At 39.7% G+C, this 27,222-nt stretch overlaps 1 protein-coding gene across 1 annotated transcript in view; it reads right to left on the bottom strand.

Annotated features, from left to right (window-relative positions):
* Positions 1–27,222, bottom strand: part of pik3r3b (phosphoinositide-3-kinase, regulatory subunit 3b (gamma)) — a 536,210-nt gene that overhangs the window by 224,358 nt on the left and 284,630 nt on the right. The window contains exon 5 of the mRNA XM_048538883.2: positions 18,732–18,863. Coding sequence (XP_048394840.1) covers positions 18,732–18,863 — 132 coding nt within the window. The remainder of the gene's footprint in view (positions 1–18,731; positions 18,864–27,222) is intronic.

Below are 27,222 nucleotides of genomic sequence, written 5' to 3'. Positions count from 1 at the left end.
GACAATGTAGGCCAGTCATCTCCCATTAGTGATTCCATGTGGCATCACAACTAGTCTGATTGCATCAGCTGAAGCCATAGAAAAGACTGCTAATTTAAACATTGAACTGTAACAGCTTCCCCAGCCATGTGAATAAAATGTGTGCGATGATGCCCCGTTCACATTCTAGAATAGATTTGGTAAAATACAAAGTAAGCATACATGAGATTTACAAATGCCAAATTGCTTCCACATTGCCTTTAGTGTTCAGCCGTATGCATGATGTTCAACTCGGTCAGGGTGTCTCTGACTCAGGCCAAAATTCTTCACAGGCCAGTTTACAAACTGCTGTCACACATATGATGGTTGAACAGATCATGGACAGACTGAGATGGCAACTCTAAACTAAACATCAAGAGCCAAACTGTTTAGCTTTGTTTTCAATAGCAGTTTTCATTGGAGTTACCCAAGGACACCTGAAGAGGACTTCATTATTTCCCATTGGAAATCTGTTGATTTGTGCCACTCCACACTACAGGGTAATCTCCGTTGACACTCTGGACATTAGCAGAATTCCTATAAACACATACACAGAAATACCCCACACAAACAAATAGCTACAATGATATTTACCCACCTTATTCCTGGCTCACTTCAAACTCACCCCTCCATCTACCTATCCCAATTTAAACTTTAATGTCAATATGGTATTTCCCTCAGTCATAAACACTGGAAGTGAATTCCGCAATATCACTGATAACAAAGTGTGGAGCTGGATGGACACAGCAGGCCGAGCAGCATCTTAGGAGCACATATCACTACTTTGTGTAAAGAACATAGAACATAGAACATAGAAAAGTACAGCACAGTACAGGTCCTTCGGCCCACGATGTTGTGCCGTGGAATATTCCTAATTCAAAAATAAAATAACTTAACCTACATTCCCCTCAATTCACTGCTGTCCATGTGCATGTCCAGCAGTCGCTTACATGTCCTTAATGACTCAGCTTCCACGACTACTATTCCATGCGCTCACAACTCTCTGGGTGAAGAAAAGAAGTTTCTCCTGCTTTCTGTTCTAGGTCACTTTTATTGACATTTGTAATGACAACTCCCTAACTGAAGACCCATAGTGTATAGGATCAGGGTTTATCTCACTCTCTCTTCCACACCTTATGCTACATTTTGTATCTGGGGGAAAAATGTAATAATTGATACCAGGTGTTAATATTATACAGTTGACATTATAATTATTTTGCAGAAAATCAGCACTGGTTTGGCTTTAACTGACTTATTGAATGAAAGATATTCTAAATTAAATGTTTAATGCAAAGAATGAGACTTAACATACTCCTGCATTTTAATAAACTACTTGTGTAATGTTGTAAAACAAACAAGATGATTCTGCTGTTCCTACAGTTCATTTGCTTTAACATAAACTTCCCCAATGTCCCCATCCCCAACGTCAAATAATTGAAAATTAAGCTGTGAGACAGTTGCTTTCTCAGCCCTGTTTCACATTGCCATTTGGGAAGGTTTGGTGACCAGATGCATAGCTAAAAATAATTGCACATGTGCGAGCTTGTGCAAGAGCAGCTGTCTTTGTGTTGCTCTGACTGTTGTGGAATCTACACCGCATTAGAACGCAGAGAATTTCAAGTACCAGGACCTGAGCTGGTATTATAGAAATACTTCCTGAAACAGTTTTAAATTATGCATAAAAATTCACAACTATGTCTGGTACTGCATTCAAATTTGGCAAAGCAATACCAGGTATATACATTAGGCTGAAAAGGTTTGGGAGTCCTAATTACAGAAACATTAAGGACAAATAATGCATCTTTCTTTTAAGGTAGAAACGTATAATATTAAAATGAGAATTGAAGTCTGAATCCTGAATTGTAATGTTAACCATGGCTCACGACAGCACTCTTGCTTTTGAGTGAGAAGATTCTGGCTTCAGGCTTCACTACTAATACCTGAAAAAATAACTGTTGAGATAATTCTCCTTTAAGCAAAACCAGCTTGGAAGGAAATGTACTGCGTGGTCTCCCTGTAGCTCTGGGGTGAGTGGGCAATTGTCAGTATAAGATTTTCCACCTGTCACATCCAGAAACAGTTCAGAGGCAAACACAGGGCTGCCAGGTGTGGAGGCATGTTGTAGGAAAGGGTCACTCCTGTGTTCCGCTCTCTACTCACATGACCTATTAGACCTTCCTCCTAACCTATGACCCCAAACCAAACCCAGGATACTTTATAGCTCTAATTCCACTCCAGTGCTGACTCATGCCAACCCATGCCCTCCGCACACCACTTTTTGCCCTTTCACTCTTCAATCCAACTCGTCCCATGCCTCCATGGGCAGACCTCTGAACCATGCTGTAACAAAATAAAAGAAAGTTCTTAAGTATTTATAAATTTATTCAGTATTTTAAAGGAACTATCATTGATGAAATAAAGTCCATATTTTGTCCATTTTTTGGTTTTAATGAGATGATCTCTCACTGAAACATGCACACACAATGCTGCTGACTTGGGTTTAACAAAAAAAGGAAGTCTATTACAAAATAAAAGAATATAACATAGAACAAAACAAGTTACTTATTTTTAACAGATTTAAATATTTCAAAACGTAACATGGTAAAAATATAATCCCATTAATCCCAAATGCACGCCTTAATAGAACTCACATTGGCCAGAATTCCATTCATGAGCCACTCGAAACGACTTAACTGAAGTGTGGCATCAACTCCTTTTCAATCTGGTAGTCTTTTACTGTAATCTTCACACAACTGAGCTTAGACTTCCTCAACCAAACATTTCTTGTCTGGAGCCTTCACTGATCTCCTTACACTGAGGTAACCCAAATTTTAATAATTCTGTAATATATTTTCTCTTTCTCAGGAGCAATAGCTTTACACATGCAGCTTCAGACAAGGACCCTGCAGATCTGCCAAAATGAAACGAACGCAAACTTTTTACAAGCTGTGTTTCCACTTTCAAAAGAAAAAATATCAATCCCTGACCTTCCAAACTGGAGGCTAATGCATTACTGTTTATTGCATTTCTCTATTTTTTCTAATTTATTGTTGGACCTTTCATTTCTTTATTTTTCTATTTTTTTCACCTAAGAATTTGTTCCTAAGAATCTGCATCAAGGCACATTCGTACCCAAGATGGCACCGTAAGTGGTAGCTTGTAAGTTTTTCAATATACTCATGTCAGTACATGTGACAAGAAAGCTAATTCTAATTCTAATTCTCATTCACGAGTAAATTTCTCCCAATGTAAACAAAAACTTATTACCCTCAAGTAAGTCTTTCTTCCAAAGGGTTTTAAAGAAATCACAATGGCTCCGGAAACACAAGTTAATCATTGAGCCCTTTCCAATACTCAGGAAACCCAAATACCATCAACGCAAATTTTAAAAAAATACAAACTCAAAATTAAATAATATTAAAATATACGGAAGTCACATACCATACGTCATACCTTGCCGACACAATTACAAAGGCTGTACATTTAAAATAAGATATTGGATGCACATCTCTTTGGAAATTTTCAGTTCCAGTTCAGAAATTCTATAAATGCACCTTAAGATTTATAAGGTGCTTTACAACTAAGATGATTGTCATACTCATTTCAAAGCTGAACTCCTTTCTGATACTGAATTAAGAAACTCGAAGGCATCCTCTCAGGTAATTAATTCAAGCAATCCATATACCTCAACAGCAAGGTCAAGTTGCTGATTCGAGAAGAACATGATAAAAGTACAATTATAGACAATGATTTGACTGGATGACTTGCTGTCTATACAGCACTCCTCACCATTGTAAGAATTCTCCAATAAAGTCCACCAGTAACGTGAAGGATGGGCTCTTGCATCTGGATGCCCTCAGTCGACTCTTTTCTTTAGCTCATGGACAAAGGGCAGCTAAAGGAGAAGGTTTGAAGATATGCTCCAAGCCATCCTAAAGCATGGAGACATTGATACCACTGGCTGGGAGATATGGTACCCCTGATCCATCAAGACACAAGACATTTTGAGGCTCAGCAACTCGGCAGCATTGGAACAGTGGCAGCAGAGGAGAGATGAGGAAGGTAATGTGAATGTCATTCTCCCACATAACAATGTGGCCCCACTGCAGAAAAACTTGTGGACTTAAAATTCTGCCCTTCTGCCACCTGAGGACTCACCCAGCCTGACACACACCATCCTCAATTCCAAAGGAGTGCCGGCAACTATGGAGAAAATGAAGAACAAAGCAGGATATCCCCTTCACACATCTGTCATCACTTCTGTCTTCACAAAGAAGGACGTGAATAATGTACCAGAAATGATGGTGAACACAGGGTTTAGTGAGGAGGGAGGAATTGAAGGAAATCTGTATTAGTAGAGAAATTGAAGACATTGATAGACAATAAATCTGCAGGGCCTAATAATCCACATCCCAGAGTACTTACAGGATAGTAGAAACATTGGCGGTCATCTTCCAAGATTCTTTAGACTCTGGAACAGGTCCTATAGATTGGAGGGCAGCTAATACAACCCCACTATTTAAAAAGGGAGGTAGAGAGAAAGCAGGGAACTATAGGCCAGGGAGTCTGACATCAGTGGTGGGGAAGATGTTAGAGTCAATTTTCAAGAATTTTATTGCTGAGCACTTAGAAAACAGTGGTAGGATCAGATACCAAAGTGTGGAGCTGGATGAACACAGCAGGTCAAGCAGCATCTTAGGAGTGCAAAAGCTGATGTTTCGGGCCTAGACCCAGGTCTAGATACAGTCAGCATGGATTTAAAAGAGGGAAATCATGTCTGGCTGGAATTCTTTGAGAGTATAACTGATGGTGTTGATCAGGGGATCCCATGGATGTGGTTTATTTGGATTTTCAGAGTGCTTTTGACGAAGTCCGAAGTAAGAGATTAATGTGTAAACTGAAAGCACTTTCTATTGGGGGTAATTATTATGATGGGCAGAAAATTGGTTAGGAGATAAGAAACAACAGGAGGAATAAATGGGTCTTTTTCTGAATGGTAGGCAGTAACTAGTGGGTAGTGTTGGGATCAGTACCAGGACACCAGCTATTTCAAAATATGTTAATAATGTAAATGATGGAATGAATGTAATGTCTCAAAAACTGTAGATGAGATAAGGCTGGGTGGAAAGTTTAGCTGTGAGGAGATGCAGTGTGAATTGTAGGCACATATTGTGGATAGATGTGAGGTTATCCAATCTGATGGCAAATATAGAAAAGTTGATTATTATTTGAATGGCTGTAAACTGAGAGAGGAGAATATTCACCAAGACTGGGTGTCTACATGCATCAGTCCAGGGTCCAGAACCAGGATCATAGCTTAAAGGTAAAGGAGCAAATGTTTTAGGGCTGATATGAGAAAAAAAATCACTCAGACAGCAGTGAGCTTGTGGAATTCGCTCCTACAGAAAATGGTTGAAACTAAAACATTATGTGTTTTCAAGATGAAGGCAGATGTAGATCTTCTGGTGAGAAGAATCATGGGATGGGGGAGGGTGGGAATGATGTATTTAGCTTGATGATCAACCATAATCATATTGAATGGCAGAGCAGACTGGAGGGGTCGAATGGCCTGCTCCTATCATTAATGTTTCGATGTAAATGAGGTGGCTATCAGTTGGTTTCAGGGAGCTCATTCATAAAATAAAACATTAAGCATTCATCAGCCCACTTGCCATAAGATATATGATAAATGCTAATGATAGCATGGCCAAAAGATAATATCATGTCCATATTGAAATAATCATTCATGGCCCATATACCAGACACTGAGGTAAACCTCTAATTGTGAAGGATTTGGGTCCAATTACAGGAGTACTACATGACTTGAATTCAAGAAAATATCTCATGTACTCTGAACATTTTTAACAAAATTGTTGCCAGCAAGGGTGGAGGAGGGGGGTGGAGTCAAGGAAAATTCCCCTCACTGAGAGACAGAGTATGGAGTGATCCACAGTGAAACTTAACTCAGTGGAAAAATCTGGTCAGCATATCAAAGGCATAAAATAGATCTCTGGCTGGAAAAGTAGGCAACAAAAGTCTTTATGTCTCATTGTTGCTTGCTAATACCTATATAAACGTTATATTCGACTCAACCTCAAGCTTACTTTTGCAGGTATTTCAAGAGATATTATACTTAAGAAGTGCACAGGCTTATTTTACATCATTGGAGATTTTTGAGACAAATTATCATCGGGAAAAAAATTGAGCCATTGCAAAGAAGACCATAATACTTGCCATATGCTGTGTATACCGGTTTGTTTGGATATACAGAAAGGGTTTATGATATCTGTGCTGACAAAAGCCATTGATTGATCTATATCTTATTGAAGTATTTATAATAATCCAAGCACTTCAAGTTCATAGGTCACTCTGAGCTCATTGGTAAACTGGTGAATGATGAATGTGCTTAATGTCTATCTCTGTTAAGTATGGATTAATTAGAACTCAAAGAGGTGCCCTAGATCCAACATGGTTGGAACATTACTTACTCCCTGCTGCTTTGCTGGCAGTGATTAGCAATGATGTGTGCCCCACAATGGAAACTCAAAATGAACTTTAAACTCAGCCAGCTGCTGTTGCAAATGACCTTATCCTTCAGGAGGTTAAACCTGTCCATACAATTTCAGGCCCAGATGGACCTCCGCTCATTCTTCTTAGCAAGCTGTATATTTTTTAAAAGCCTATTTAGAATGATTAGGCGGTATTTATTACTTTTAACCGAAGCATCCTAAGTGAACAACAAATGACCATTTTTGGTAAACAAAATAAACAATTGCAATTTATTTGGTGACATGCCATGGATGGAAAAACAATCTGATTGTTTTTACAGCCTACTTACTTATAGCTTTAATTGGAAAATATACTACTGAGATGCTTTTATATGGAAAGATGATACAGTGCAGTGCCATACCTGTTAAAATTAGATATGCACATACAACACATTAAACAGAGAAATTATCCTCAGTGCACATGACAATGCAGTAAAAATAGAACTCCAGATATGTACATTATATATTGGCACAAAGAGTTATTGACATTACAGGTCAGATAGCGGTGGGGTAGGGCTTCTGAGCCTGAGGGTTGTCCACTCATCCACTTTTTGTTTTTTTTCTTTTGTTTCTCTCTCCTCTTTTCTTCCTTCTTCCATTTTATTTCCTCTTGATGAAGAACTTGATTGTAGCTATGGCATTGGCAGCAACGAATAGGCCCAGAAGTGTAGACTTGAGTAGGTTCAGCAGCACGGACTAGTGGCAGCGCTGGTAGATGCAAGTTTGGGATCCCGATGGCATCTGCGGCTGGTACAGATTTGTGGAGCTGGCGGTAGAGGCAGGTTTGGGCCCAGCGCAAGACCCAGTGGCATCAGCAGCGGGTGTGTCAGTGAGGTGAGCTCGAAGCAGAGTCGAGTTTGGGCCTGTTTGGTACCTGGTGCATCGGCGAGGTCCAGTGAGGACTCATAGTTGTGAGGGCTTTGGTGGAGCCGAGATGCTGCCAAAGAGTGGCAACATTCATTCCAGTGGCAGCAGTGCGGTGAAGGGAACTACTAGGCCTATTTTCCATAGCACAGCACCTAACAAGAAGGACTGTACCTTCTTGTTTCTTCATTTTCTGCCTTTACATTCTATGTTTTAGTTTACTTTTTTGAGTTTTAAGCTGGTGCTGGAGAGTGGCAACACTGTACAACACTTTTCGCAGTATTTGTAAGACGATACACATGGCAATAAATAAATCAAATCAAGGTAGGATGAATCAGAAAATGCCTCATCAGCCCTAGAAGAAGAATGTGGGCAGCCATGGTGGAGGGTAGGTGCCAAGGCAAGCTGATTAGAAAGCCTGCCTGGATTCTTAGGGAGTTTGATGCAGTTGTTTTAAAAATGGTTAAACTTTCTAATCCTCAATCCTCACATCCATCCCTGATGGCCCATATATCTTTCATGTTAATTCAATGTCAACTCATACACTCCTATCCACTCCCATAGATCCTAACAATCATGCCACTGTCTTAGTCACTTACTCAATGCTCCCGATGAGCAGAGCCCAGGAGCCATGTAGAAATGAAACAAAAACTTCTAACATTATAATGCAACTCTCATTGCTAATAACTATACGGGGAAAAAAAATCACCCATTCATGAAATTAACTCAAGCTTCAAATATCATATAGCTAATCTTTTAGAAGAACAAACAGACTTCTCTTCAGACCGACATCAAAGACAACCAATCCTTTCAAAGCATCTGCATATTGTTAAACAAATGATGAACTGAGACCCCCTACAGTGAAAATGATAGCATTTGAAACTCAGCTCAGCATTCAGAATGATATAATAATAGCTCCTGAGTAATGTCAACAAACAACTCTTAGAAATCTGCAGGTCCAGATACTCCATTTTTTAAATCCATGTTTATCAATCAGAGCAGTCCAGCTGAGGTATTGTATTCTCTTACTAATAGCTGCAATCTTCTTTATTGAAGCTTATTGAGTTGAGGCTTTTAAGAACAATCAGATTGTAATAGTTATACAGGCCTTATCCATCCTTCAATTACATTTATGTCTGCTGCATGAATTTCTGACTCCCATACTGGGGTCTTTGCAACAACAAAGAAAGGGATCTGATGAAATTGAGCACTATATTCAAATGGCCCTGTTGAGTTTGGATTTTCTGTCTGTGAGAATCACAGCCTACTCTATTTCGTCTACTGCCAAAGAATAGATACATCGGAATTAGGGCTGGGATTTCCACATGCCATATTGAAATGCTCAAACACGTAGAGGATAAAAAATACATTCCAAATGCACTTTCTTACCTCAGTCTACACAGAACAAGTAGTTACTAGTCAAGTGATTCAGACACACACAGCAGAAAATTTCTGAATTAAATGATGATCTAGATGTTTCAAGATTTGTCACTGAATCAATCACTGATTAAAATTTTAGTTAATCTATGCAAACACAACTTCTACTTTAGTTCAAAACAGCAAATGGGATAAAAATAAAAATTTTGGCTTAGTGGGTGAATGTGGCATTGGCAATAAGCTACACAGAACAACAACAAATGCAGCAAAAATAAAACTATCTTGCTTACAAATAAAGCCAACTTCTCCTCAAGCGTCTGGGAGGATACAGCCAAAAATCACTTAATTACTTCACAATTATGCTGGAAATGGAAAATCTTCATAGCGTCTCTCAATTAGTACACATTCAGTCTTAAAAAGTTACGAAAAGTAAGGGAATTTTATTTTCTTACAGATTCTGGTTGAACTTCTACCTAATATTGGGAGCTCATTCCAGGCTCAAACTCTATTGTGTGGGCAACGATTTCCGATTGATCATAAAACCAGGATTTTCCACAGGGAGCACTGAGATTGTTCCTGGAATGAAGCAGCAGCCTCAAATAATTGGGATCGGTAATATATCTACTGTCTTAGGATAAAGACAACTGATTGAAGAGTTTCAAAAAGGATAGGTCATGTTGGACTTTTCCCTCTCTCCCACTCTGGCACCACCTACCACAAGTTCAATCTCATAAGGTCTCACTGTTACAAAGACAATTATAATTGAAATATTAACTTGATTGCTTACTTTAAGTAATTAGCCTCATCTTCACTTGAACCAAAGAACAAATTATCAAAGGAACAAACATTGTTGTCTACTGACAAGTATGTTAGTCACTCACTCTAATTTAGGTCCAAACACCACTGCAACATCAGACAAGAGCAGATGTGTATTCGAGCACTGACATTTAAACCTTGCTGCTAGAGTTGCATTATTTAACTGTTTCAGCTCTGACTCCTCATTCAGAGATATTGTGCAGCATGAGCTTCCTGCAATGTGCACTTTAGGATCAAAGTCCATTTGCCATGTAAAGTTATTTCAAGCCAAACAGAACATACAGCTGCAATTCCCAGCAAGTTATCTCTGCAACATGCCTCCATATAATAGAAGTAATGGGAAAAAATGATACAAATTCTGTATAAAGTTGTCAACGGAGCTGACATTCATCCTAAATATGGTCCCAGTCACTGGTAGGATGCGATAGTTGTGCCTCTAGCATTTCTGTAATTTCTACTGGTCAGTTACACCATTCTTCAAAACAACTAGATAGTTTCTTCTACTCCTCTAAGATACCTCATGAGCAACCAGCTCTCAGGTGGTTATAGTAAGAAGATTATAGGAGGAACTTATGAAATCTTCATGCAATCAGGCAGGTTCAACATGTAAAACATTTTGTGAAAGGGAAATCACGTTTGATTAATTTACTGAAGTACTTTGAGGAAATAACATGCAGCAAAGATTAAGAGATTCTGGTGAATACATGATACTTAGATTGCCAGAAATAATTTGACAAAGTGTCACATCAATGATTATTATTCAAAAATATTAACGTGTGTTGTAAGGTATAATATATCAGCTTGGCTAATATTGCAGTTAGAAGATTGGCCGACTAGCAGGAAGCCGGAGGTGGGCATAAATGGCAGGATATGATATGTGGTCCGCTGCAGGAGGGACAGAAAAACAGCATTTTACTTAAGTGGGAAACGAGTGCAAAACTCTGAGGTGCAGAATGATATGGATGTCCTGGTACATGAATAACTATCATATGGAATATAAAACTAGGGACCACTTGAGACTGCAGTCTAATGCATTCCTGAGCCCACATTTGAAGTACGGTGTACAGTTTTGCACTCATTATTTAAGAAAGATTGCAAATACATCAGAAAAGGTTCAGAGAAGACTTTCACGGCTGATAATTGGGATGAGGTGATTGCTACCTTACATGGAAAGTTTGTACAAGCCAGGCCCATAGCCATTTGAACTAGAAGAATGAGGGGTGGTTTTATTGGGGAAGATAAGATCCTGAGGGGGCTTAGCAGGGTGGTTTCTGACACAATGTTTACCCTTGTGAGAGAAACTAGAACTAGGAGACACCGTTTAAAAATCAAGGATCTCTCATTTAAGATGGCGTCAAGGATGGCTTTTCCTCTTAGAGGATGTAACTGCTTAGAATTCTTATTTTCAGACAGTGGTGGTGTCAAACATTGAATATTTTAGGGCAGAGGTAGATAAGATTTTTGACTAATAAGCAAGCCAATAGTTACTGAGGGGATAAGCTGCACTGTGGAGTTGAGGCCACAATCAGATCAACCATGAAATTGTTAAACGGCAGATTATGTTGGAGGTTCCAGTTGGCCTATTATTTCTCTGAATATGTTCGCATATTGTCCAGGCTAATACGTTGTGGCCTGAGGTATTGCTTAGGACGGACTGGTCATCCTCTTCCCTCTATTAGAATACACAGCATTTTTCATCAGTTGTTCACAATATGCAGAACTCTGAATTAGCTTGCCTGCTCGAATTTGCACTGAGCAACAAAATTATTATTGATGCATGAAAATGATCAATGATAGATTAGAGAACATCGGATAAAGCTACTTTTATTCGTGAGCTGACAAGTTTCTTATCTTCCAAAATTTAAGGGAAAATTCTTGTTAAGGTAGATGCACTACTGGTTTTTTGCTATAATAGCTATATAAATCCAAAAAGCCTTTCTCAGAGGAGATATTATTTCATAATTTCATTACTTGCTTCAGCTAGAAAATCCTGCAAAGTAAATCTTACTGAGAGTCGATAACCATGGCTCTTTCTGAAAGACAGAACTTAATGTGCTGCTATATTATACTTTGCTGACAGCATCTGGTCAGTGTGAGGCAGCTATTAATAAGACAAATCAGTTACTTAGGAGCATCTGGACAACATAGGACTACAAGTCAGAATGAAATATATTGACATTGTGCAGATGATTGGTGGTGTATTTCTGGAGTAAGCGTTGCAGTTTAGGTCACGTACTCTCAAAAAGCATAAATGCGCAGTAGAGTTCCACAATTTAAGGACACTAACTTATGAAGGAAGACTCACTGATGAAGAAGGGAGACGGGCAATCAGTTTTACATCAATCAAATAGAAACAAATATATAGTCAAGAGCTGGCTTCCTCGGGTATAAGATGCTGCAGACTGTACACATGCATGTTAAGAGATCTATATCATAGTGAAGCAGACTAATCTTTTTATTTCTGTATTTTCAAAAACTAAGGGACTGAAATGAGAAAAACTGTTTGAAAAACCAGTGCTTCAGTTCTGCAATAAATCTGATATCAATGGCAGGCATTGTCAACAAAAAAAAGTAGTAATTGAAGTTCAGATTGGAGAAGATCTGGAGCCAAGGGTGTGTACTGATACAGCTCTTATTGGCAACAAGAAGCTGATTGATAGCAGTCACCAGTGAATAAACCGATGACAAAAAAAAATTTGCTTGCCAACAACAGAGGGATTAGCTCCTGGATGGCTAAGTAGCTTAGAGCTGGAAATCAGTTACAGAGTGACAGACAGAGAGGGAGAGAGAGAGAGACATGAAGAAAAAGTGTGGAAAATCAGTCAGTTTGTACTTCTGGGAAATGAGTGGAAGCCTCCAGAGAAAGATGTCTGAACAGCAAGGGGTCCATCAGCCAAAGAAGAATCATCTCAAACAAAAATAGAAATTGCGGGTAAAACTCAGGTAAAATTCTGGGAGCATCTGTGGGAAGAAAGCAGAGTTACTATTTCAAATCCGGTGACTCTTCATCAGTTACTCAGGAGCACCTGGACAACATAAGACTACAAGTCAGAATGAAATATACTGACATTGCACAGTGTACTACTGGAGTAAGCACTGCAACTTAAGTCATCCTAGTCTTAAAACACATCTATGTCAGTAGAAAAGGTTTAGAGAACATTAAATACATAATTTCTAATGAAAAGTCACTGGACTCAAAACAATAACTCTGCTTCCCACAGATGCTGCCAGATCTGTTGAGTTTTGCCAGCAATTTCTGTTTTTGTTTCAGATTCCAGCACCCATAGCTCTTTGTTGTATTGTAAGAATCGTTTCCATATTGGAACCAGGAAGTAAAGTCAATTGAACTGGCTTTCCAGTTTTTCTACCTTCATCAATAAATGATTTTTCCTATTTGTCTGTGTGTGCACATGTGTGAGTGTGTGCGAAAGACAAAGAAATTGGAAAAAGGTGGGTTTATTAGGAAGAGTCAGTACAGATTCCTTAAAGGGAAATCACGGCTAACTAAATTGCTGGAGATTTCTGAGGAGGTAACAGAAGGAGTAGACTAAGGTAAAGCTGTTGACGTTGTGTTCACACCTTGAGAACACATCTGACACAGTGCCAGACAACAGGCTTGTGAGATAAATTGTAACACATGGGATGAAAAGGACAGTAGTAACATGGATACAAATTAGTCTGAGTGATAGGAAACACAGTCTAACGGTCAACGGATAGATATTAATGATATAGATCTTGGTGCGTAGTAGACAATCTCAGTGTGCAGATGATGCAAAAACTTGGAGGCATTGTAAACTATGAGGAGGGCACTGTAGAACATCAAAAGGACAAACAAGTTGATGGGGTAGACAGATGTATGGCAGCTGAAATGCAATGCCAAGAAGCATGAGGTGATGCATATTGGTAAGAAAAACATGGACTGACAATACAAATTAAAGGGTGCTGTGCTAAAAATGTGCAGAAACAGAGGGGCCTGGATGTGTATTGGTGTGCGTGCAAAGAAAATTGAATGCAACAGGAAGGTGGAGCGGTCAGTTAATAAAACATGCAGTATCCTGGGCTTTATTAATAGGGTCATAAGAGTGTAACAGCAGGGAGGTTATGGTGAACCTGTACGTATTGCCTGTTTGACCTCACCTAGAGTATTAAGCATAGTTCTGAGTGCCACACTGTAGAAAGGATATGAATGCTTTACCACAAAGGATCCAAGGATGAGCAACCAGTTAAGAGGGTAAATTGGAGAGGTTGAAGACTGGTATCCTTGGAGAGAAGAAAGCTAAGAAGAGATTTGCTAGAAATTTCCAAAATTGCAAGGAGATTGAATAGAGTAGATAGGGAGAATCTGTTCCTGCTCACAAACAAATTGAGAATGGCAGGGCACAGATTTAAAATGATTTACAAAAGAAGCAAACATTATGTGGGAATAAAAATTTCCCAATAACTGTGGTTTTGGTCTAGACTGCACTGCTTGGAAGTGCATTGGAAGCATTCAACTGATGCAATTGAGGCATTTTTTTCTGTTCAAATAATCATCCAAAGCACAACGCTGTGGAGAAAAGGCAGCAGAATAGCACTAAGTCAAGCTGCTCATTTGGAGATTTGGTGCACACTGGTCAGTCAAATGGCCTCCTTCTGTGTGATAACACTTCTGTGATTTAGTTTCTTGTTTCCTTTCCTGATGTGTGGAAACATTTCCAGCTATGTTAAGGACATCCATCTTCTGCAAATATGACCATGAATCTACCCAAACAGACACACAGGACTTGAATATTTCTTTCCCAACATTGAAAAATTACTTTCCAACAAGTAAACTTGTTCCTTACTGTATTGCATGCACTGTAGTAGAATTTCAATAAAAATGAGCCTGTTCTATATTGGAGCTTAACTCCATGATCAACTTGTGGATCCAACAGTCATTGGCAATAGTTATACAGAATGCTTGATCTCTAAATCCACAATTGCCTTTTTGTTGTTTTGTGCAACCTGACAACACTAAAAAGGTCACCTTATTTAATTAATTGTGTGCTATTATGCCCATTATTAGCATAAATTATGGATACATTTTTTGAGTAAACGTCTATATATCTGATATGCTACCATACATGATACTTCCTATAAATCAAACTGCTTTAGGCTCTTGGTTTCAATTATAAATACCAGATAGAGATGATGGAATAGAAGATTTGAGAACATCTCACTGAAACAAAGGGCTGGATTTAATGGAGGGAAGAGCTCATGTTCCCTTCTTGGTGGTGGCAGTGAACATTGTTAATTAGTTCAGTGGGCTGAGGGTGGCAGACTGGGATTCCTGGCTGCTCCAGGTGAGATGTCAATGAGGTTCAATAATGAGGCGAGTGACACCCATCAGTCCAAGTCTACCACAGTTTACTGATGGCTTGAAGGTTACATGGGGGCTGCATTGCTTCCATGTTGGCTTGGCGACCATGCAGCAAAAGAGACTGGATTTTCCAGGAATGTCCTGGACGGGTGGGGTAGGGGGTTATGGGGGTAGGTTCCATCACTGTCAGACTCTGTAAACGATCAAAGGACCTGACACTGTGATGTGGTGCAGGGTTTGGCTTTTGGTGCAATCCCCTACCCATTGAAATCAAACCCTGCTCTTGCCTCCAACTCGCTGCCCCTTCCCCTCCTATGATTCTTAATCCACGATTTCTGTCCTACATTCACTCACCTTTAGTCTGGGCTCCCTCACAAATTCTGAAGATATTTTCTAACTTACCTTTTCAGAAGTATTAGACAACTCTGGAGCAGTTGGATTTGACCTCAGGCCTATCCTCTGGTGGGTACATTGCTATAAGCTGCCACTGCTCCTGCTAGTGGAAAGACTTCTGCCGCCTGGTACCATACCCAGGGGGAAGGCCTGATGGTGGCCACTTTAAGTGCCTGCAAAATGCTTGATACCTTCATCCCTCTTCACCCATCTCCCTTGACCCCACAGAAATGATGTAGATACCCAGTGGTGCTCTGATTGGTGGTTTAGACCTCCCTTGGCCTGACAGAATTGCAATCATAATTTGTGCATTTCAACATTGTCAGGCAATCAAGAGGAAAGGCATTTCGAAACTCAAAACTGGGTCAAACTTTAGAGCTCAGGAATAAACCCCATCTGAATCATTCAGGGCTATTAAAACGCAAACTGAATCACAATGTGAAGCTTGCTTAACGTTATCAACTCTTAATGTCAGAACATATTTTAGCACCATTTTGGAATGTTCCCTGCACTTTCTCCAGAGATGACCTGATTCACCTGTACCACATATGAACAGTGGGTTGGCACTTGATCTGATTACACAATACCTTCAATCTTTCGCTGAAAGAAATTAAAGCAAACTGTTAGACTGGCTTTGTGCAGAGTCACCTTCAAGTAATCCCTTCCCATGTGGAGAAGTGACCTTTCCACAGTGCTAGTTGTTGGATTTCTAATATCCTTTCAAAGCTTGGAAATCTTTGTCAACTTGAACAAAAATTGCCTCTTAGTTTTATTACATCAGACTTGACAATGATATTTTTTGGATCAATGTGGAACACTTTGACCTACTCCAATTACACGTACACTCTCTATAATATCCTTATGAGTTGCTTGATAGCTTTATTACTTCAGTAATATTTTATGAAGATGGAGGTGGTGCATGTCAGCTCTCAAATGATTAGCCCAGACTTTGGCTTTAAGACCAGAAAAATAATAATACCATAAAGACTTTGTGCATTGAACTGGAACGATAAATAAATCCCATGTAGATTAATTTATTTGCTGAAAGAAATTGTTAGCATCAATATTGAGATTATATTTGAATTTAATCAGTGAATGACTGTGAATGTTAGCACTGAAGATAGCATCTAGTTGCATCCAGCCAGTTGTAAACAGGTAGCCATCGCACAGTTATCTTTTGTTGTTTTCCATTGCTCTCCGTGTTTTTTAGACACTGGTGTGTTTATCAACCACTTGACTATATCTGTCAATAGTGTCTACATTGTAGTGCCGCCATATACTTAAAGGCAAGTCAAAGTTGTGCAGCTATTTAATGTTGACACTGCTGCCAATTTTGTTTTCAATTACGTTTCCTTGCATCTGTTAGCTCCCTACTGCACACTAGTATAGAGTTCCACAGACACCAGAAATCCTAACGCGAGGTTGTAGGCTTACTCGCTGAGCCTGTGTGTTTAGTTTAGACGTTTTGTCACCCTGCTCGGTAACATCGTCAGTGCCTCCAGTGACGTGTTGGTGTTCGGTTCCGCTTGTTATTTATATGCCTCAGTTTTCTGGGGTGGTGGAATTACTTCCGGTTCTGTTCCTCAGTGGTTTGTATATTGGGTCCAGTTCAATGTGTTTGTTGATGAAGTTCTGGTTGGAATGCCAGGCCTCCTGGAGTTCCCTGGAGTGTCTCTGTTTGACTCATGCCATTATGGATGTGTTGTGGTCTGTCATGGAGATAACAATGACAGACCACAACAAAAAGACACAATGCGGCAAGACACACTAGTCACCCTACCGTACATCAGGGATATATCAGAGATGACCACAAGACTGCTCAGACTCCTAGGTATCAGGGCTTCTCACAAACAAACAACCACCCAGCAACAGCTACTGATGAACGTAAAGAATCCCATATCTACAACCAATAAAACTAACATAATATACAAAATACCATGCAAGGGCTGTGAGAAACATCACATGGGCCAAACAATAAGGACACACGAACAGCAACTAGCCACCAAGAGACACGACCAATTCTAACTAGTCTCAATACACACGGACAAAGGAGGATACGAATTCGATTGGAACAACACATCCACTATAGTACAGAGACATGCCAGGTAATTCCTGGAGGCCTGGCATTCCAACTGGAACTCCGTCAACAAACACACTGAACTAGGCCCAATATAAAAACCAGTGAAGAACAAAACCAGAAGTAATGCCAACCATCCCAGCAAACCGAGACATATAAATAACAAGTGGGATGGAATAACAACGCTTCACCGGGGACGCACTGATGATGTTACTGAGCAGGGTGACAAAATGTCTGCAACCAAACACACTGGCTTGGTGAGCAAGTCTGCAACCTCTTCCACAACCTCAGCTACAAATCTTCTCGAAAATTTCAAATTCTAATGCGTATTGTTGAAATATCTATCTTTTGCGCGAATTGTGACATGAGTAGTAATGGGTATGATTGATCCTGCTCTCACTTCACATTTTACAGGTATAATCATTGAGTTATCATTGGGTAAAAGTAACTCTTGCTGAGACAAAGTATTGTCAATGCTAATTTTAGTTTCTGCTTCCCTGAATAAATAACCTAACTAATAACAATGAATATACCCAGAACTCCTGATTGAAACAGTTCAGTAAAATGCAGGGTAGCATATTTATTCAGAGATAACAAGGTATAGAGCTGGATGAACACTGCAGGCCAAGCAGCATCATAGGAACAGGAAAGCTGACGTTTCAGGCCTGGACCCTTCTTCAGAAATTCTGAACAAGGGTCTCGGCCCGAAACATCAGCTTTCTTGCTCCAATGATGCTGCTTGGCCTGCAGTGTTCATCCACCCCTACACGTTATCTCAGATTCTCCAGCATCTGCAGTTCCTACTATCCCTGAAGTATATTTATTCACTCAGCCTGTATATAGCCAAGGCTTCCAATATGAAAAACAATTTAGACAATGTTGGGAATAGTGAACAAACTTGATCCTTATTTGCTGAAACAATGCACATTCATGACTATCTTGATTTAGGTAGCATATCCAGAAAGAAACAAAATACTTTAGCCCAATATTGAAAGATTGGGTTAGTCTGAAAGGTCAGGTGAAGAGTAGGGGTATAACATTTTTGGCTAAACAAAGTTATAAAAAATTCAAATAATCTAAACCTTAATGCATTACATGTTCACGTTTTTGAGACAGAGTATAGTGTCTGTCAACACGTGAAATACTGATTTTCTGATATTACTTTTAAAAAGACAAGAAAATGGTTGAATATTTTCAAAGCCAGAACACAAAAGCATTTTAAACTTATCAGGCATTGTGCAAAATATAATGCATTCGTGTTTAAGGAATGGTATAAATCTTCAAATCGGCAGTATTTTACCTTGGGCAGTGTAGACTAGCTCACTGTAAATAGCTGGTGGAATCACAGGTGAAGGCAACTCTCTTAAGTAATGCTTCAGTGCACCTGCAATGATGTGGATGTCATACTGATCGATATCAACAGCTGCCATATCTGCAACATAAGGAACAGGATTAGAAACCAGCGTGACTTTATGAGCATATTTCATACTCTTTCTTACTGCATTTATGTTGTTGATTACATAGTTTTGTCTGCTGCTATAATTTTGATTGTCCAGCTTGGGGTAAGATTACATTAGTTTTCTCATCGTCCAAGTTAAAATGTAGACATGATTTATTATATTAGAACTGCCAGGTACTCGAATCTGCCCGTCGCACCTCTCGTCAAATTACTTTTCTTTTTGTCAGGTAATCTCTTTGGAAGAACAATTTACAAAAGATAGTTTTGTTTTTATTTTTAAGGGGATAGATTTTGGTTCCCTCACCAAGTGTAAATGCACAAGATAGTTCAGAAATGCAATCGCATGAATACTTTTTATCAGAGAATTGGAGACTCATATCCAATAGTTACTTGATTTATCTCGGCTATTCTTGGTCAAGTCTATGTTTGGAGCATCACAAGTGGATGAATTCAAAAAGGTTCCCTCAAGGCAGGAATGAAAATTCTGTAATTACATCCTGAGCGCAATTCTAGTTTTAAGATAATTGTTGAATAAACGGTAATCATAGTCACATCATTAAAAATCCAACAAGGTACTGATCAAGAAGTTAGTAGGGATAAATGAGTTGGAAGACAATAGGGGAAGGAGGGCAAAATGACATATGGGAGAGATACTTTGAGTTGAAAAAGTCAAACAAAAAAGAATGGAAAGCGACGTGTCATACATTAACCATCCCCAATGACAGAATAAAGAGGAATAAAGTTACAAGATTCCAACAGCACATTCCAGAGAACAGCATTTGATGTAATGTGCTAGTGAAACAAGTTCTTTGCCATCATAAGTGTGCGATAGCACATTATCAAAACTATTTTAGTCCTGAACTCATATCCTCCTGCAATAAAGGCCAATCCATTGGCCTTCCCAACAACTTCCTGCATTTGAACATTAACATTCAGTGTCTTACTGACAACAGCACATATTTCTCTTTGTATATCTACCTCCTACCATGCTACCTCTTACTATTGAGAAATACACTGCACATCTGGTCTTCTTATCAAAATAGATAGATTACCTCATATTTTGACATATTATCATCCTCTGTCATATTCTAATGTATTCATTATGCCTGTTCATCTTTACAGCCTTCAATCTTACACTTTATGCCTTCTCACAATGCAGATTCCCACTTTGGGTGGCACGGTGGCTCAGTGGTTAGCACTACAACCTCACAGTGCCAGGGACCCAGGTACGATTCCAGCGTCAGGCGACTGTCGGTGTGGAGTTTGCACATTCTCCCTGTATCTGCGTGGGTTTCCTCCGGGTGCTCCGGTTTCCTCCCACAGTCCAAAGATGTGCAGGCTAGGTGGATTGGCCATGCTAGATTGCCCGCAGTGTTCAGGGGTTTGTGAGTTATAGGGGGATGGGTCTGGGTGGGATGCTTCAAGGGGCAGTGTGGACTTGTTGGGCCGAAGGGCCTGTTTCCACACTGTAGGGAATCTAATCTAATCCTAACTTAGTATCATCTTCAAATTTAGAGATATTAATTTGGACACCACATCCAAATCATTCGTATATATTGTGCACAGCAAAGGGAAAAATATTGATTCTTGCGGTACCCCTGGTAGCCCCAAGAATTGTATTCTGTCATATTTTGTTTCTGCCTTTATCAACCCTTAATCCATGCCAGCACATTAAATTCCTTTTTCATGTGCCTTTACTTTGCTAACCAATATCCTATCAGGTACATTATCAAAAGCCTTCTGAAAACCCAAGAACAGCAACAATTTAAAAAAGGACCCAACAACTTTGTCAAACTTGATTTTTCATTCACCATTCACAAATCCATGATGACTATGCCCAATCAGATTATTATTATCCAAATGTGTCTATATATCACATCTCTCATGATAATAAAGTCTAGCATTGTCCCCACTACTGATGTATGGCTTACAGGTCCACAGCTTCCTGCTCTCCCCCTCCTTCTCTCAGTCACCTTTTCAATACAGCGGTGACAGTGCTCGCACCCAATCGACAGGAATCACTCCAGAATATACAGAATGTTTGAAAATGATCACAATGTTCTGGTGCAAGGGCTTCAACATCATTAATTTAAAATTCATCTTCAAGATTGCTTGTGTGGGAATATGGACATTTTTTTAGTTATCAGTCTTGATACAAGATTAATTGCTGAGAGCTTGTATGCTGTTCTGTCTGTAAATTAGTTTGCTTCTTGCACTGTTCATTATGAATTAAATTAAGCAGACAAGATTGCATCTTTCACTTGTAGTATTCAAATGACTGATAAAACTGTTAAAACTTCAAATTATTCAGCGAAGCTACGCTGTATTATTAACTCTCAATAATTTCCTTCTATATAGCTACTGAATGGAATGTTATCTGACCCACATGAAACAGCTTAAGTGACATTCGTCAGACACTGGAACCATGATGTGGAGGTACTGGTGTAGGATGTGGGTAGACAAAGTCTGAAATCACACAATACAGGTTATATCCAACAGGTTTATTTGAAACCACAAGCTTTCTGAGCCTCACTCCTTCTTCAGGTGTTAGTGAGAGGGATAGTATCAAACATAGAAGTTATAAGGAAAAGATCAAAGGGCCACACCACTGATATTCGAAACAAACCTAAGATGTTGTTAAATATTTAATCAGTTAGAAGGTTTAAATTAATTGATATGTATATGTAAATCCCCAAATGTCTTCCAAGTCACTGCCCTGAGAGAAATAAGGATTTTATCAGAAATAAAACCAGTCTGGCTCCAAACCAAAACATAAGCAGACTCTAAACAAGGCCTTGCACCTAACATACATTGTCTGACCTAAAACGTCACTTCTTTGTTACACTGATAAAACCTTTAGTTCTCTCAGGACCGTGACTTGAAAGGAATTTGGCGTTTACATATACACATTAATTAATTAAAACCGTCTAACTGATTAAAGATTTAACAGCATCTTAGGTTTACTTAATACATCCTTATCAGTGGTGTGACCCTTTAATCTTTTCCTTATACATTCTGTGTCTGATGCCATCTCCCTCGCTAACACCTGAAGAAGATGTGAGGCTCCGAAAGCTTGTGCTTTCAAACAAACCTGTTGGGCGATAACCTGGTGTTGTGTGATTTCAGACGGAACGGCAGAGTTACTCCCTGCCAAAAGTACTCTAATTTCTCCAGCCTCTGTGTGGACCTGTGAGGTCTATGCTTGGGGGAAGAAACGGCAAGTAAATGCATCGGCCTTGCAGGAGCATTCCAGTTGGTACGCATGTACCCTCGGAGGGGAAAGTGGCTCCCTGTATTACTGTGACAATTTTATTTTATTTAAACTCAACATCGTGTCTCATATCCTTTCCTCCTTGCTACCTCACAATTACTGCTTCACTCAAAAACCTTCTGCCTGTGGAGTAAACGACTTTCCTGGAATTGATGTAACTGAGTGTTTGCATAAGGAGCTACATTTCGAGGAGGCCAGAACAAGATGAACGGGGCCCCGTGTATGTCATGTCTTTGTCAGACTCTCCCCTACACTTTCTAGTGAGCTGAGTTGTTTTCTATAAAACATGTAAATCTTCATGCACCTGAGTGTTGACCTGATCTTACTAAACAATGAATCTGTAACAATATTGTTTTCCCAAAATGCATGCGATTACTGGTGAAAATCTGTTAAACAAAATGTAATAGTGACCCTCAACGGAATCATTTTATTTAAAAAAATTTGAGATTTGATAAGATACTTAGGTAATGTAAGTCTTCCTTTCAAAGCCTATTTTCTAACGTCAGCTATAACCTTGTGAATTAGAACTTGATGCCAATTACCACTGCAAGGTAATTATATCTTTTATCCTGATGCTCAATGTATTCTGTTAGCATTGTTAATATGCCTAAGTGCACACTGGAAAGACATCATCATTGCATTAGGAAATGCAGGAAAAGAACAAAACGCATTCAAATTGATAGCCTGGCACGATGACCTGTCACTCGTGTTTAGTTAATCCAAGTTGCCATTGAAACAAGGCTTGAATTTTACATAGGCCTTGTGTCTCCAACATCACAACAGCAAATCTTGTGTTGAACTTGCTGGCAGCTGTGTTGTCTTTACCACAAGCAGAATGCTCCCTGACTGCCTGTCGGCCCACTGTCTAATTCAGGAAGGTGGGTGAGCTACTGTTGCTGCTGACAGCCCAACCTGAAGGCCAGTGGCTCTGAAACCATAGCAGGGTGCCCAGGCAAGGTGGGAGCTGCAGAAAGACACTGCAGACCTCAGAAGCTGGGCCAAGCAGATTGTTTTGAATTATTCAAAAATAAAATGCCAGGGTTGCATGTCGAAAGGAAAAACCCTCTAGGGAAACAGATGAAGATGTGAGACTGCCTTTCCTTCTCATGGTAGTCTCTTTGGACTATTCAGCCTGGCGCTTACTCCCAACCCAGCAGCTACTTCCATTATACTGGCAGCACCCCATTAGACTTTAATTAGACTTTTGTGCAATGGCAGTTCACTGGCCATCTCCTTGAAATGGGCACAGCCTCTCTACCTCTGGTTCTTCCACTGAGAAAATGCCCTGGTGCCAATGGAACCACAATGGTGAGCTAACTTAATGCAGCTCACTGTGATTTGTCTGGCATGCTCTGCTGCTCAGTAGTGTACTGACAAAAGGTACTGAGAAGAATAATGGCACCTATGTGGAAAGTCAGGGCCACAATCTCACTGTCAGATTTTTAAAGTTTGTTCTAGATATCCAAAGGCAAAACATCATTTCAGTCGCTTCCCTCAGAAACGTGAGCTGGATTCTGACCGAGTTGCGGTCATTGTAAAATTATTTATAACAGAGCAGATTGATCTTGTATAAATAAATTACACCCTTTTGAGATATACTCCGCAACAGAAGTACAAGAAAGTCAGATCAACATTATCGCCATTTTGTTCACAACACTGTTCCCAAACATACAATCTAAATCTGAACCTGCAGCACAGAACTACAAAATTGGTACCTGGTACACTCTGATTATGCATTACTACTGTAAGCACAGCAATGTAATTTTTGCATCAAAATGAGAACGGAACAGTCAATCCTGGTCATACAAGATTGGAACATCTTCCGCTACATCTATTAATGCCTTATTCCATTACGCATGGATTAATTTGTTGCTTTTTCTGTCCTGTCCATCCCACAATTACTTTTTACTCATGTTCCACCTAGCACTGCATATCATTGTCAATGGTTTATTTTCCCATTTCAACACCTAACCCTCTTGTGGAACCCCATGATAAAAACAAATACAAAGGCTGACTGGTGAGTTTTGGCACACAGACCATGAAAAAGTAACTGATTGAAATATATTTATACTGATTTTCCACACAGGACAGAGAGCTTCGAATTTGTGCCAGTATAAAAGTAATAATGTCAAATTGGCTGTCCTTTTATATTACAGACTGCCTATCCCCATCATCCATTTTTCATGATCATGAAAAATCAAAATAATCTCAATTAATGGAGCTCCTTTTTCTGATGTCTGTTTACATTGAATACAAATAAGTCTAAGTATATAACCGAATTAGAGATCATATTGAGAATACTGCAAGCAAAAGTATGTCTTCATGTTTCTCCCTTCCTTTTACAATGCTAAACTACACTGTAACTGAACAATAATACATACATCTTTCCAGTGAGAAAATCTCTGCTTCAGTGTGTGATGGTGACACAGAGCAAATGTATGTATCATATCAGCCACACATTCAACTGTAAACTGTGGAGCTGCTATCCTTGTTGGAGATTGTATTTGAAACTGTGAAAAGAATATTAAGTCTTTATGATACTTGCAGATATCCAGTGGCATTGCTTACAGCTACACCAGGGTCTGGAATATAACTGAGTTCCTTAGCTGCTAATCTGTTTTATTTGATTACTGTTCAGCTGTGCTCTATTGGAATTCCGATCATTTACATGTGAATTGCTGGTAATTGTTGGTAAATCTCAGTTTCAAAGGTCAGAACAGCCAAGAAGGCAGCACTGCCAACCATCCAGCCAACTGAGTTAATCGACCCCCACTGGATCACAGCCAAGTTTGAGCATCTTTTTTCATGGAAGATCTTGTTAGGACTAGGGTAAGGCTTACAACTGTGAGCAAGATAAATAGGATGAGGAAGAAGCCATCTGATTCCTCACGCCTACTCTGCTATTCATTAATGCTGACCTAATCTTGCTCTCAACTCCAATTTGCTGCCTGCTTCTCATAACCTTTAGACACTGCTGCAATTCAATAATCTGTCTCTCTAGATCTTGAATACATTCAATGACTTAGTCTCCACAACTCTCCAGGGTAAAGTCAGAAATCACACAACACCAGGTTATAGCCTGGAAACATTTATTTGAAAACGCAAGCTTTTGGAGTCTTACCCCTTCTTCAGGTGTTAGTGAGAGAGGCAGTATCAGACAGAGTATTTATAAGTAAAAGATCAAAGGGTCACACCACTGATGAGGATGTGCTAAAAAAAACCTAAGATACTGTTAAATCTAATAATCAGTTCAGAGATTTTAATTGATTTATATGTGTATACATAAATCCCAAATTCCTTTCAAGTCACTGCCCTGACAGGACTAAAGATTTTGTCAGTGCAAAGAAGAGTTGACATTTAGGTTAGACAGTGTATGTTAGGTGTGAGGCCTTGTTTAGAATCTGTTTGTGTTTTAGTTTGGAGTCAGGCTGGTTTTATTTCTAAAGCAGGAATTTATAAAACACCATATTGATTGACTGTCTATAAATTGTGTGCTTTTTGACCAAAATAGAATGTATCTGCAAATACATAGTCACCCTATAGATTCCCATGTGTGTGTGCGTGTCTGTGTGTGTATGTGTGAGTGCATGTGCATGTGCGTCTGCATGCAGAGTGTATAGTGTTGTGGGGTCACCCACAGTGCGACATAAACCCAAGGTCCTAGTTCAGGCCATCCCCATAGGTATGGAACTTGGCTATCTGCCTCTGCTCAGTGACTCTGCGTAGTTGCATATCTTGAAGTTCACCTTGGAAGACATTTACCCAAAGATCAGAGGCCAAATGCCCTTGACTGTAGAAGTACTCCCTCACTGGGAGGGAACATTCCTGTCTGGCAATTGTTGCATGGTGTCCATTCATCCGTTGTTGTACTGTCTGCCTGGTATTGCCAATATACCATGCCCTGGAGCATCCTTACCTGCAGCGTATGAGAGAGTCAACATTGGCCAATTCTCTTGGGTATTTGCTGTGTAAATGGTGGGTGGTGTTCCCACTGCGATGGTTGTGTCCGTGTTGAAGATCTGACACGTCTTGCAGAGGTTGCCACGACAGGGCTGTACAGTGTCGTAGTTGATGTTCTCCCGAGGCTGGGTAGTGTGTTGCAAATAATGGTTTCTTTAAGGGTTGGCAGTTGTTTGAAAGTGAGAAGTGGGGGTGTGAGGAAGATTTTGGCTAGGTGCTCATCCTCATCGATAATGTGTTAAGGCTGTGGAGAACATGGCGTAGTTTCTCCACTCCCGGGAAGTACTGGGTAATGAAGGATACTCTATCAGACATAATCTATGTCTGTCTTCTGAGGAGTTCATTATGGCTTTTTGCTGTGGCACATCAGAACTGATGACTGATGAGCTGCGCATCGTACCTTGTTCCTATGAGGGCATCCTTCAACACCTTCAGGTACCTGTCTCGTTCCTCCTCATCCAAACAGATCCTGTGTATACGTAGGGCTTGTCCATAGGGGATGGCTGTTTCAATATTTTTAGGGTGGGAGCTAGAAAAGTGCAGCATTGTGAAGTTATCCGCGTGCTTGCAGCAGAGTGAGGTACTGAAGTGTGCTTCCCTGATGGAGATGGGTGTATCCAAGAATGAGACTGATTCTAAAGAGTAGACCATGGTAAGTCTGAAGATGGGATGAAACTTGTTGATATCGCTATGTACTTGTTTCAGTGATTCCTCACTGTAAGTCCAAAGGAAGAAAATGTGGTCAATATATCAGGGGTATAGCATTGGTTGGAGGTCCTGTGCCGCAAAGGAGTCTTGTTCAAACCAGCGCTTGAAAATGCTGGCATACTGGGGACCAAATCTGGTCCCCAAGGCTGTTTGGTATGTGTGGATGAAAACCTGGTTGTCGATCCACTCCAAGGTAAAGAATTCAGAACCCTTAAAGCGAAGAAATGATTCATTTCTGTCTTAATAAAAATGTTCCCTTATGCTGAAACCATGCCCCTCTAGTTATTCCACATGACAGAGAACATCCCCAAAGCATCTATCATCACAAGATCCCTCAGAATTTTATACATTATACATCGATAAGGTCACCTCTCATGCTTCTAAATGTTCATG

This window comes from Stegostoma tigrinum, chromosome 8, assembly GCF_030684315.1.
Source record: "Stegostoma tigrinum isolate sSteTig4 chromosome 8, sSteTig4.hap1, whole genome shotgun sequence".
Classification (NCBI taxonomy): Eukaryota; Metazoa; Chordata; class Chondrichthyes; order Orectolobiformes; family Stegostomatidae; genus Stegostoma; species Stegostoma tigrinum.
This window is presented reverse-complemented; position numbering and strand designations above follow the sequence as displayed.